Source organism: Aegilops tauschii, chromosome 3, assembly GCF_002575655.3.
Source record: "Aegilops tauschii subsp. strangulata cultivar AL8/78 chromosome 3, Aet v6.0, whole genome shotgun sequence".
NCBI lineage: Eukaryota > Viridiplantae > Streptophyta > Magnoliopsida > Poales > Poaceae > Aegilops > Aegilops tauschii.
The window spans coordinates 563757556-563771358 of record NC_053037.3 but is presented as its reverse complement, the minus strand read 5'-3'; the positions used below and the strand labels follow the sequence as shown (position 1 = coordinate 563771358).

Genomic DNA, 13803 nt, shown 5'->3' with positions numbered 1-13803 from the left:
TGTATCCGCTCGATGCTACATTTTGAGTTAATAAAAGCGCCCTTTATCAAAAAACTTATTTTAAGACGGAGGGAGCAGTTTACGGCCCGTTGATTGTACTTTGTTAGACTTGTTCTTATTGATGCTCGCCACTCGGGCCCTGTTGGCCTGCCACGGTGGCCGAGCGCGATGTGGAAGCTTGTGGCTTCCAGGTCAGCCAGCACCGCTCCTAGCTCGATATATATCGAGATGCAGACAGAGCACATAGAGGACAGAAGCCAAGGCGAGCGAGCGAGCAGCAGCAAGGAAGGGAGGGAGGTGAAGATGGCGGCGATCAAGCTGTACGGGATGATGCTGTCGCCCAACGTGACGCGTGTGGTGACGGTGCTCAACGAGCTGGGCCTCGACTTCGACTCCGTCGACGTCGACCTCCGCACCGGCGCCCACAAGCACCCCGACTTCCTCAAGCTCAATGTACGCTCCCCCTCCCCAGCTCCGTCGTTGATTAGTAGTTCTTCGCCGAGATCCGATAGATAATTTCATTTATTTACCTCCTCCTCTGGTTGCTTGTTTGCAGCCTTTCGGCCAGATCCCGGCGCTGCAGGACGGGGACGAAGTTGTCTTCGGTAACGATCCTTCCTGCCGCTCCTTCTTAGCTACTCTTGGTTTGCAGCTAGAATAACTCAGACTTCTTGGTATATGGATGCATCTCAGTCTCAGACTCTCAGTAGAATATATATAGGAGTAGTACTTATACACTAAAAAAGAAAGAGTGTGGGGATTTGGTCAATAACAAATGAAGCAAGTGCAAGAAGGAACATATTTACAAGTAGCAATTAACTACTCCCTCCGTTCCTAAATATAAGTCTTTGTAGAGATTTCACTATGGACCACATACGGATGTATGTAGATGCATTTTAGAGTATAGGTTCACTCATTTTACTCCGTATGTGGTCCATAGTGAAATCTCTCCAAAGACTTATATTTAGGAACGGAGGGAGTAGTATAGTCGAGCAAAGATTGAGTCCGAAATTATCGAATTTGGTTGCAGAATCCCGCGCCATCAACCGGTACATCGCCACCAAGTACGGCTCCTCCGGCCCTAACCTGCTGCCAACGCCGTCGGCGAAGATGGAGGCGTGGCTGGAGGTGGAGTCGCCCCACTTCTTCCCGTTGGCACAGACCGTGGTGTACGAGCTGCTCATCAAGCCGCTGTTCGGCGCCACGCCTGACACGGCCGAGGCGGACAAGAAGGCCGCCGAGCTCGACAAGCTGCTCGACGTCTACGAGGCCCACCTCGCCGCCGGGAACAAGTACCTGGCCGGCGACGTGTTCACGCTCGCCGACGGCAACCACATGTCCTGGCTTTTCTTGCTCACCAAGAGCCCCAAGGCGGAGCTGGTTGCGTCACGGCCGCACGTCAAGGCCTGGTGGGAGGAGATCTCCGCCCGCCCTGCCTGGGCCAAGACCGTCGCCTCCATCCCCCTCCCGCCCGCCGTCTGAGGTTGCCGACGCCGGTTTGCTTGTTTGTTTCGCTACGGAGAGAATGGAATAAAATTGTGATGCTTAGTAATTACTGTGGAATAAACAGCCGGTTAATCCATGCCAGTGAATCTAAGGTGGTGTTGCTGCTGTTGAATGTTCAGAACTTTTGGTAGACCAGACCACCTGCCCGAGTGATTGCCAAAAAAGACCACCTCCCACTGCAATTGACAGAACTATAAAATTACCGTGGCAGCAGGCCCGACAGGCGACGCGTGACGCCTGCCTCCATAGCCGGTGGTGGCAAGGCTTGCCGCCACCGCCCATGGTGACATCCTTTGTATCACAGAAAATCGAGCGGCGCTGGGGCTGGTAACGGAACGGTGAGGCCACGTGGAGCTTGCCGCCATGGGTGTGGCGGCAGCTACTGTTGGTCTCTCGCAGTTGTGTGTGATGCGACAAAGCCGCCGGCGCAGTCTGCGCCTCTGCCATGGCGGCGTTGAACTGCGCCTGCGCCTACTTCATGGTGAAGCCGACATGCACAGGAGGCGCAGGAGCTAGGGCGGAGTCGTTCGAGCCCGTCTTCATCGTGGTGTCGTCCTCGGCGTCTATGCCAGGCGGCGGCAAGGGCATCCACCACAAACTATCTCACAGTGTTTTTCCGTTGACGGTCATTTTTTGATAAAGGGCGTTTTTATTAACTCAAAACGTAGCATTAAGAAGATCAAATCATGATGAGCAACACCCGGCCTCTGCATAGGTAGGATGCACACAGCCAAATACAAATAGTCTGAAAGAAAATAAAAAGCTGACATATCGGCACTAGTAGAGTAAAATAGGACCGTTACTATGCCTATGTCGAAGGAGGTGCTGGGCCAATATGGAGGTTACGCTGCCACACATGTTGGGGAAAAACCTACATGGTCACTCACTCCAATTGCGTACACACCGCCTTGAACAGCGGTTGAAACTCCGTACGGTGAAGCATAGACCATGTACGAAGCGATTGCATACAACGAAAAATAACTGCAAAGGAGAAGGGTTTTTGTCATTAAAAATAAGATCATTTTTACATAGCCAAAGCGACCATAATAAGGCATATGCACCCACCCTTATTAGTGTTTCGAATCTATAAGGAATACCGTCCAAGCAATGGCCAAAAATATTGGAAGGAGGCTACCATTGACGGCAGCGCCCGCGGTCGTCATAGCCCTCGTTGGAGGCGTTGAGGAGCCTCCTAGATCGGATGATGATGACGTTTTCATCGTCACCCCCATGGGGCATCATCAGTGTGCTCAGCTAAATCCACTTACAAAATGTTTAAATGATCAATACGATTGAGGACCGCGTGTGTGGTTTCCCCACACTGCAAGGGGGCACCAAAACGACATCCGCGTAAAAGCATAAGAGAGCTATATAAAAAATGCAGATCAATCACTTGTCTATTGCTGTAGTACGAACAGGATATATATAATGTTTAGCGTCAGCCTGCCATTTCTTCTTTCACCTTCTTGAGCATGATGTAGCTGCTGCGTACCACTGTGGGAGAAGTTTCTTTTAAGTTGTATCAGAGGCTTGCCGAGGTCATGTATCTTGTTCTCCGATCCTTTTTCACCTGGGAGCTTCCCACGTACCGCAGCCTCTCCTCCCGCCACTATTCAAGTCGCTAGCCATCGTCAAGGCGACGAACTGGGATAGAGAGCGGGACAACTCGAGATGATCATCGACCTATGGAGGTGAGGGGCTCGTCTGGGTGTCGCACTGACCTGGGCAGCCTCGCCACCTCGCCAGTGCTTGCGACGGCCGCACTCACAGACACGCCCCCGGCGGTATAGCTCCCACTGCCTACAAAACCTACTATTGGAGCCCCATATGGCAGCTAGGCAGCGGCGGCGTTGGGCTTGTTAAAGCCCTATTGGAGCCCCATATGCAATTAGAAAAGAGGATGCTCACCAGCTAACAACCAGGGACACCAGCGTCACCACAACCCAAATAGCTGAGAGCTCTCGATTTCGTGGGAGCTTAGAAACTGTAGTGATACCGTGACAGTTGATGTACCATAGAGAAGTACTATATATCTTGGTGTTGGTCTTAGAGGAAAGAATCCTTGCGGAGATGAAATAACATAGAATGCAACTATTTTATGAGCGCTAGCATACCATTTTGTTTTGAAGCTTTCTTGTGATATTTCTGCCAAAAGTCTACTATTCCTCTTGGGAATAAATTACGTGGGTCGGAAATCTTCAGCTACAGGTCTTCTGCCCTATTGGTAGTTTGTTAAGGCGGCCCTGCATCTTATAGATTGCGTGTTTATAGAGATCGTGATAATGATTGGGCGCGCTGCCGGGTGCAACCTCGAACTACCCCTGTTGGTCAACTCGATGCTAATTCCGGCAGAGGTGTCATGCAATTAACCAGTTGGCATGGTTGGCATGTTCTAATCTCAAAAACTGTTTGATGGTTTCTGTGAGATTGAGCTAGGGGAGAGACGGTCAGACAGAGACAGAGATTGGGCATAAGAATGAGGGTATAAGAACAAGCAGGAAGCGTATGGCGTGCTGAACGGAGAAGGCTTCGACTTCGAAATTGTCCCCCTAAACCTCCGCACCAGCACCCCGACTTTCCGCGCTCAATGTACGCACGCTGGAATCACATCACCGAGCGTGCCAGCAGTCGACGAGCCAGCGCCGCCACCATTAGTGGCCGTGCTAACTACCACGCACCACCGGCTGCCCTTCTGGCTACTAAACACGCCACTTCAAGCTGTCATGTGACTCCGCGCCTCCTCGTGCATCTGATGTCGTCCGCCACATCTCGTGCCGGTGTGCCCGCAGTCACCGCCGGCTGTCATTGTCGAGTAAATTGCATAAAACCATCATTTTGGAGGCTAAGTTTGCAGAACACACTATGTTAATTTTTTTCAGAAAACACCACGTCTTATGTAATCATTTTGTAAAAACCACTGATCGACGGATTAGAGCACTTTGAGCACGTTTATGACAGATGGGTCCCATTTGTCAGGAGTTGACTTGGGAAAAAAACACCACCTGGGCACTTTGACTAGTCAAAAAGCCACGTGTACATGAGCAGACCGCTGTCCAGCTGCGTCGACCCGTTGATGCAATCATTGGCAACTTCGCGCAGGTGCCGGAGATGCCGTCCTCGCCGCAGAACTTCGCGCCGGTGGCCGGAGACGTCGTCCTTGTTGCAGAACTTAGTGCCGGTGGCTGGAGACGTCATCCCCGTTGCAGAACTGGGCGAACCAGCTGCTCCCGCCCACGGAAGGGCACCACCTGCTCGGCGGCGTGGAGCTCACCCAGCTGGTTCTCTTCGACCTGCCACCGGTGGCGTGGACACGAGCCATGGCGCAGGCGCTGCCGACGCCGCCGACGCCGGGCTGGTCTACATCGGCGACTGGCTCTTTGAATGCGGGGTAGCTATCGCCCGGCCCCCTCCCTCCAAACGCGCGTTAGTCGCTGTTGCCCCTCCTCCCCGCCTGCCGTTTGCCGTCGAGAGGAAGTGGCGGTGTCTCGATCCAGATCGAGGGCGGCCGGTGGCGGCTCGATCCAGATCGAGGACAGAGCGGTGGCGGCTCGATCCAGATGAAGGACGGCGTGGCGAGGTCGGAGCATCGCGGTTGGGCCGGATCCGGGGGCAGTGGAAGAAGGCAGGGCGTGAGGACGAGCAGACCATGCGGGCGGGGGAAGATGGAGTCGGGCTCGTGGCCGGCCGCCGGCCGTGAGTGCATTGGCGTGAGAGATGGGGCCATGGAGGGTGACCGGGTGGGTTGCAAGAAGGGGATTTTGACTAGTCAAAGTGCCAAGGTGGCGTTTTTTGCCAAGTCAGCTCCTGACGAAGGGGACCCATCTGTCATAAACGTGCTCAAAGTGCTCTAATCCGCCGATCAGTGTTTTGCAAAATGATTACTCAATGCATGGTGTTTTCTGCAAAAGAATTGTAGCGTAGTGTTTTCTGCAAACCTAACCTTCAAAGTGGTGGTTTTATGCAATTTACTCGTCATTGTCCCCACCCACGGCTCATCCCGGCAAGCCTTGTGCTCCTCCTTAACCATCCGTGCTGGCCACTCCTTCGGACACCTGAAGACCACACGGGACACAGCCACAACTTGCACCTCACGGCACAGCACGGTCAGTTTAAACGATTTAATCGTGTATATGATAGGAGGGTCGCACCCGCCAGGGCTGACGTGGCGGGAAATTCAACTCCGTTACGTCGGACCGTTAAGTTGACCCTTATGACATGTGGGGCCCACATGTCAACACCAACACTCTTCTTCCTGACAATATATTCTCTAGGACATTTCATCGAGCAGCTAGTATGCGCGTCAAAGCATGGGCTGCTCTCCCCCGGCTTTCGCGTGCTGCTCGCCACCTAGGCACTTCCAGGCCGCCACCCCGTGGTGCTAACCGGCGCCATGGGCTGCCGTCGCACACCGCCACAAGTAGCCTTTGTTGCCGCTACTGCTTCTCGTGCTCGCCGACCCGCGCCCCTGCTTGGCTTGCGATGTGACTGTGAGGGCACGAAGGAGCGCGTGCAGGTTGTACAGCGGTGCTACAGCTGCTCCTCAAACCGACACCTCCTGCACGCATGCATTCCGGCGTGGGCTTGGGGCCTTGGGCTAGCACCTCCGGCCCCGCAACGCATCCTCTCCCCGTGCAGCTGCACCTCTCGCCGGTGCCACAGACATCTTCCGGACATCTTCTAGCTGCTGGATGGCCGCGTGTGGGCGGGCCATGGCATCCGGCGCGACGGGTCGCCGTGCGCGCAGGGCCTTCACCGCCTTCGGCCTGCCCGCGCCGGAGCCCGCGGGGGTCATCGACTCTCTCGACGTGCTTGTCGCACAGGGGTGCTTCGGGCTCTCGTCGCTGCCGATGATGACCAGGAGGAGGAGGCGGTGGCCCTGTCGTAGTTCTTCGGGGTCGGCGGGCGGGCGTAGGGCTCCGGTGCCTGGGCAGTGCGTGGGCGCACCTTGACGTGCTCAAGCATTGCACCGGCATGCTGCTGCTCAAGTTCTGCGGCATTGGGTGACCTCGCCGGCGCAACGGGTTGCCGCTCCTCCCGGGCGTCAACACGGTCGGCGCGGTGGTGCTGTCCGATTGACAGAAGGTGCTTGTTGAAGCCCGATGTTCGGGCCGGGCTGGGGCCTCACTTTCCAGCGAATAAGTAAATTTACCGGAATCGGTATCTACAGGTGAACAATCCATCGTTCGTTAAATTCATCAAGATTGGTGCAGCACGTCAGGTATAAACAAGACAATTCTTTCCCAAAGCAATACTCTAGAATACAACATGACCGCCAATGCATGTATTGTTTCTCCCCACATGATGACATGCATTTTATTTCATCTTTGTTTTTTGAACGAGTGATATGTTTTAAACCAAATGTTCATTTTTGAAACTTTTTATATATTTGAAATCGTGGTTACAAGACCTTCGGATGAAGATCAATCTTGGATATATTTGGACTGCTTTTTTATTTTATATATTTCAATTATCTTTGAAATCACTTTCATAAAACGTAAGATTATTTTGCTTTTTCGTAAAAATGTTTTGAGAGTATTCCTCATTTCACTCACTTGAGAAAACATATTTCACTCATTTTGAAAAGATGGATTTAGGCCCATTCAAAATGATGGATTTCATTCATTTCCAAAATTTATTTCACACATTACAAAAACTGATTTCATCAAACAAATGATTTCACTCATTTGATACAACTGATTTCAGTTGTTTCATTTGAAAGAACAACATGTTACAATAATTTTCAAAAGATAATTTAACTCATTTAAAAAAACTTGTTTCAAGAAGCTGGTATGTTTCAAATAAAAATAAAAATAAATCATTTCATAAAAAAGACTTCACTCATTTGATTTCACTCGTTTCGAATAACCCATTTCAAGTATTTCAAAAACTGATTTCACTCAATTCAAAAAACAAATCCGATCACTCAATTGAAATACTATATTTTCTTATCTGAATACATACAAGATTTGAGAGTGTAATATATTTCAGAAAACATATTACACACACTCAATTGAAATACTATATTTCACTTGTTTCAAAAAAGTGATTTCACTTGTTACAAAAGATAGATTTCACTCATTTACTATTTTCAAAAAACCTATTACACTCACAGTATACACACTGAAATAAGGGGTTTAAAAAAATTCAATTTAAAAATATTCACTCATTGAAAAAATATCATTCAAATAAAATTTATTTCAATCATTTTAGAGAACTAATTTCACTCATTTGAAAGTACAATTTTTGCTCGTTTCATTTGAAAAGACGTGGTTGAATTATTTCACTCATTTTAGAATACCGATTTTAGTCCTTATAAAAGATTGATTTTCAATCATTTTGACTTAAAATATATGTTTCAATTCTTTGAAATAATTTATATCTATGAACTTAGTGAAATTTATTTTTTGGACTAACTGAAATCTATGAAACTAGGTATTTTTTTGAGACTATGAAAAACGTTATTTCTAAATCTAGTTGAAAAATATTCAAGATTGAACTTGTTCTGAAGATCATGTTGCAAGGAATCTGAATATATATAAAAAGTTCAATAACATATTTTTATTGTGAAAATAGTGATCATCTAAAATCGTAAGAAAAAAATAAAAAGATGGATTTGTTTGGAAGGGCAGAGAGAGGAAAGAAGTTGCATGCATGCGTACAGTGCGCTGGCAAAAGTAGTACCTATAGCTGACATAGAGAACTGCTACACGTACGACTAATTTCGTACGATGTATACGACAGTGGTCAGCAGCCGTTCGATCAGTTGGATGGACGAGCGAGATCATGTCGTATGAAAATCATACGCACTGTTCATCGTATGCACAGCAATTTCGGCTGACATACTAGTGCAAAGCGGTGAAAAGAGGTGGGCCAGCCATCTGACATACAACAATGTTATACGAGAGGTGGGTTATGAGAATACAAGTGCTATAGGAGAGGTGGGCCACGTCAACACACGAATCGCAACCAGACGAACGGCGGATGGTTTGCCGGTACCTCGAGGAACAGGTAAAAAGAGGTTTGCGTACTTTCTAGCCCGCAGCCTGGCCCAAAGCCCGACAAAAACATGATTTTCACGTTATTTATATAAATATTACTATTAAGGAAAAGCCTAGCAGTAGCGCGGGGCACTTCGCTACTGATACGATGCTATAGCTAACGTTTAGCAGTAGCGCGTTTCTACCCGTGCTACTGCAATAGCTACTTAGCAGTAGCGCTGTCCATACCAGCGCTACTGCTAAATGGCTTAGCAGTAGGTGAGGGAGTCCTGGACTAAGGGGTCCTCGAGCGTCCGGTCTGTTAGCATGGGCCGGACCGATGGGCTGTAAAGATACGAAGACCGAAGACTGCACCCGTGTCCGGATGGGACTCTCCTTGACGTGAAAGGCAAGCTTGGCGACCGAATATGTAGATTCCTTTCTTTGTAACCGATCTTGTGTAACCCTAGATCATCCCGGTGTCTATATAAACCGGAGGACTTAGTCCGGAGGAGGAGAGATTCATTACCATAGTCATACAAGCTAGACTCCTAGGGTTTAGCCATTACGATCTCGTGGTATATCAACTCTTGTAATACTCATATTCATCAAGATCAATAAAGCAGGAAGTAGGGTATTACCTCCATAGAGAGGGCCCGAACCTGGGTAAACATCGTGTCCCCTATCTCCTGTTCCCGTCGACCTTAGACGCATAGTTCGGGACCCCCTACCCGAGATCCGCCGGTTTTGACACTGACATTGGTGCTTTCATTGAGAGTTCCACTGTGCCGTCCCCAAAAGGGTCGATGGCCCCTTCAATCGTCGACAATGACGATGTCCAAGGAGAAACCTTCCTCCCCGGACAGATCTTCGTGTTCGGCGGCTTCGCGCTGCGGGCCAACTCGTTTGGCCACTTGGAGCAGATCGATAGCTACGCCCCTGGCCATCAGGTCAGATTTGGGAGCTTGAATTACGTTGCGGACATCCGTGGAGATTTGATCTTCGCCGGATTCGAGACCGCGGCGACCGCTCCTGGTCACCTCGACGAACATGACCTAAATCTGTCGTCAGACCGCATCCAGGAGATAGCTCCTGTAACCACTCTGGCCTTAGATCCGGAGCATACTGCGGCATCCAAGGATTGGAGGCTCAACCCCACCACGGAGGCCAGAGATTCCCTACCTCACACAATACTCGTGTCACCGGAACTCCGGACTCTTCTCTGGGTATAACTTCCGAACCATGTGAGTCCGCGGATGCCGAACTTGATCGCTAATCGATCTTCGAGTTCAGCGCCGCAGACATCTTCAGCACTCGCCCTTGGGCGATGTGCGGAACTCCTTAAAGAACTTGTCCTTGGCGGGGGACTCACAGCCGAACTATGTTCGGTTCGAACTCGGGGCTGACAATGGAGAATTTTGCTTCCCACCCGCCACCCACTTCATAGCCACGGTCGAGGATTTAACCGACACGCTTGATTACGGCTCCGAAGACATCGACGGTATGGACGACGATGCTGATGAAGAGCAAGACCAAAATCCGCCATTTACTGGACGCTGGACGGCCACTTCTTTGTACTATGTGTACATGGTGGATACACCCAAAACAACCAACGACGATGACAAAGAAAATCCAGTCGAGAATAAACCTCCTGAGACACAGCAAAAACGCCGGCGTCCTCAGCGCCGCTCTAAGTCACGTTGTTCAAAAGACAACAATGCTGGCACCAGTGAAAATAATACTCCGGACAATGCCGAAAATAGTGAAGACCTTGCTGAGGTAACATCCGAACAGGAGGAGCAAGAAAACGGGCAAGCTAGCCCCGACGAATAGGCCAGGCCCAACGACTCGGAGGACAGTAGTTATCGTCCGCTCTTCGAGGATGAGGAAAGCCTCGGCAACAAAGATTTCATCGTGCCTGAGGAACCTCTCGAGCAGGAGCGCTTCAAGCGCCAGCTAATAGCCACTGCAAGGAGCCTGAAAAAGAAACAGCAGCAGCTTCAAGCTGACCAAGATCTGCTCGTCGACAGATGGACTGATGTCCTGGCAGCCGAAGAATACGGCCTCAGACGCCCAGCCAAGAGTTACCCGAAGCGAAGGCTGCTACCCCAGTTCGATGAAGAGGCGCCGGAGCCCATACCTCCCTCGCGTAATGCGGCCGATCGACCACTACGCGGTCGGGACAGTGCGGTGGACCGACCACCACGTGGTCGGGATAGAGCGGCAACTCTGGCCGAACAGCAGCCTGCCCCACCGCCTCGTAAAAATCGAGACGAAACAGTTCGGAGTCATACATACGACCTCCGGCAGACCCTGGATAGTAGAGCAGGACATACCCGATCGATTTATGGATCGCGAGGACGTCCCTCGACACGTGATGATGGCTACCTATTCGGACATGACAAACCTAGTCACACCCGAGCCGATAACCGCAGATGAACTCCATCGGAGCTACGGCGCGATGCGGCCACATACAGAGGCGCCGCACACCCTCTTTGCTTCACTGATGAAGTAATGGATCATGAATTCCCCGAAGGGTTCAAACCCGTGAATATTGAATCATACGACGGGACAACTGATCCCGCGGTATGGATCGAGGATTTTATCCTCCACACCCACATGGCACAGGGAGATGACCTCCACGCTATCAAGTACCTCCCGCTAAATCTTAAAGGACCAGCTCGGCACTGGTTAAATAGCCTGCCTGAAAATTCTATTGGCAGCTGGGAGGACTTGGAAGAGGCCTTCCTCAACAACTTCCAAGGTACATATGTCTGACCACCAGACGCCGATGACTTAAGCCACATAGTTCAACAGCCCGGGGAGTCAGCCAGGAAGTTCTGGACTAGGTTCCTAACTAAAAAGAACCAGATTGTCGACTGTCCGGATGCAGAAGCCCTAGCGGCCTTTAAGCATAGCATCCGTGACGAATGGCTCACCCGCCACCTCAGCCAAGAAAAGCCAAAATCTATGGCAGCCCTCACGGCACTCATGACCCGCTTTTGCGCGGGTGAGGATAGTTGGTTGGCTTGTAGCAAAAACACAGCCAGCGAGGGAGGCCCCTCTGAGGTTAAGAACAGCAACGGCAAGCTCCGACGTAACAGACACAAACGCCGAAGCAATGGTGACAATACCGACGACACTACAGTCAACGCCGGATTCAGTGGCTCCAAGTCCGGCCAGCGGAAGAAACCGTACAGGAGAAACAATTAGGGACCATCTAGCCTGGACCGCATACTCGACCGCCATGCCAGATACATGGCACCCCAGACAAATCAGCCAATCATACCAACAGAGATTGTTGGGTTTTTAAACAGGCCGGCAAATTAAATGCGGAGAACAGGGAAAGGGGACCACAGAGAGAGGACGACGATGAGGAGCCCCGGCAACCGAACACAGGGGGATAGAAGAAGTTTCCCCCCCAAGTCAAAACAGTAAACATGATATATGCTACACACATCCCTAAAAGGGAACGCAAGCGCGCACTAAGGGACGTCTACGCGATAGAGCCAGTCGCCCCAAAATTCAATCCATGGTCATCATTCCCGATCACCTTTGATCGTCGGGATCATCCGACCGGCATCCGTCATGGCGGTTCGGCCGCACTAGTCCTCGATCCAATGATTGACAGATTTCACCTGACGCACGTCCTTATGGACGGAGGTAGCAGCCTCAATCTGCTCTACCAGGATATAGTGTGAAAAATGGGCATCAATCCATCACGGATCAAGCCCACAAAAACTACCTTTAAGGGAGTCATACCATGTGTGGAGGCCCGTTGTATAGGCTCAATCACGCTAGAGGTTGTCTTCGGGTCTCCAGACAATTTCCGAAGTGAGGAGTTAATCTTCGACATCGTCCCCTTTCGCAGCGGCTATCACGCACTGCTCGGACGAACCGCATTCGCGCGATTCAATGCTGTGCCACACTATGCTTATCTCAAGCTCAAGATGCCCGGTCCATGCGGCGTCATCATGGTCAACGGAAATATGGAATGCTCCCTCCGTACAGAAGAGCACACAGCCGCCTTAGCAGCAGAAGTACAGAGTGGTCTTCTCAAGCAGAACCCTAATTCGGTTGCCGGGCCCATGGACACAATTAAGAGGGTCCGAACTACCCTGCAGAAGGATAGCTCGGCTCGTCAGTAGCTCGACTAGCAATCCGGCCTCCGTCTCAGTCCCTATCAAGTGGTGGCAATCGTGCCGCGCGTACATAACTACGCACTCAAAATCCCATGGGCATCGACGGAGGCATAGCTAACTTGTGATCCACAGGGCAGCTCGACCGCCCCGGACACTCATACTTTCACTATTTCCCTTTCTTCTTTTATTTTTTTCTTTTTACAGGCCTTTCCTGGCGGCCTGATCATTGGCCCTCTTGAAGGACAAAAACACCAAGACAACAAGAAGCATGGACGTACTGGAAAACTCTTAGGTGGTCTCTTTAACGATCCCTTTACCTATCTTCAGGACCCATACGCAGCTCTCTCTTGGTGAAGCCATAGTAAATAGCCTTTCAGCTTACTGCACTACTTGTATAAATGTGCTTTAACGCACCAATGAAATTATAGTAGAAACAGTTGCGGCCCAAGTTTCCACGGCTTTAGCTTACCACTGCTTCTTCCTTTTTTTCTCTTCCTTTTTTTTCTTTCTGGTACATCTATCAGATAGCATCCGTACACTCGGTGCGTTCCAACTTGCCAGGGGCTTCATAGCACCCCACAACATGGCAACAAAAGTACGAACACTTTTACAGTATAGTTCGGCACCCCGAATTTAGCACTATATGCATTGGCTCCGAATCATGTCTTTGGTCAATAGTTGGGTTGCCCGGCTCCTGTGCTTGCTACCTTACGTTCCGCTATATCGGCTAAGGTAGTAAAGGGAGAACTACTGCGATTGTGCCCTGATTTATCCAAAGGAGCACCTCAGTAGAGAAAGCCAAAAACTAACTGTCATGATACAGCGAGAGCCGGTCAGCTGTTCGGAGGTTGCAAATCGTTGGAGATTTCTCCCGCATTACGTGAAGGATCGGCACTTCCCGATCAGACGCCCATGGCACTCTGGTTCGGATACTAGGGGCTGCGCACATGTTTTATTGTAAAACTCCTATGGCTAAGTGAGGGCGTTCAAGCCGCATAGTCTGATTGCCTGGTTCGTTGCGCTAAACAACTCCTTCAAGGACCATATAATTGGATCAATATTGTTTAGATTCCATCCCAAACACCTCCGTACTACCTACGTGGGGGAAGAAGCCGACGACTGGCCAACCCTCAGATTTCATACAACACGGCCACACAGGAGGAAAAAATTAAAACATA

General features: G+C 50.3%; 1 protein-coding gene across 1 annotated transcript; it reads left to right on the top strand.

Moving 5' to 3' along the window:
• Nucleotides 1–213: 213 nt before the first annotated feature.
• On the top strand, nt 214–1612 carry LOC109748420 (glutathione S-transferase 3-like). Its single transcript, XM_020307447.4, has 3 exons — nt 214–453; nt 557–605; nt 1031–1612. The coding sequence occupies exons 1-3, from the start codon at nt 229–231 to the stop codon at nt 1480–1482; spliced, it is 726 nt and encodes a 241-aa protein (XP_020163036.2). The 5' UTR covers nt 214–228; the 3' UTR covers nt 1483–1612.
• The last annotated feature ends 12191 nt before the right edge of the window (nt 1613–13803 follow it).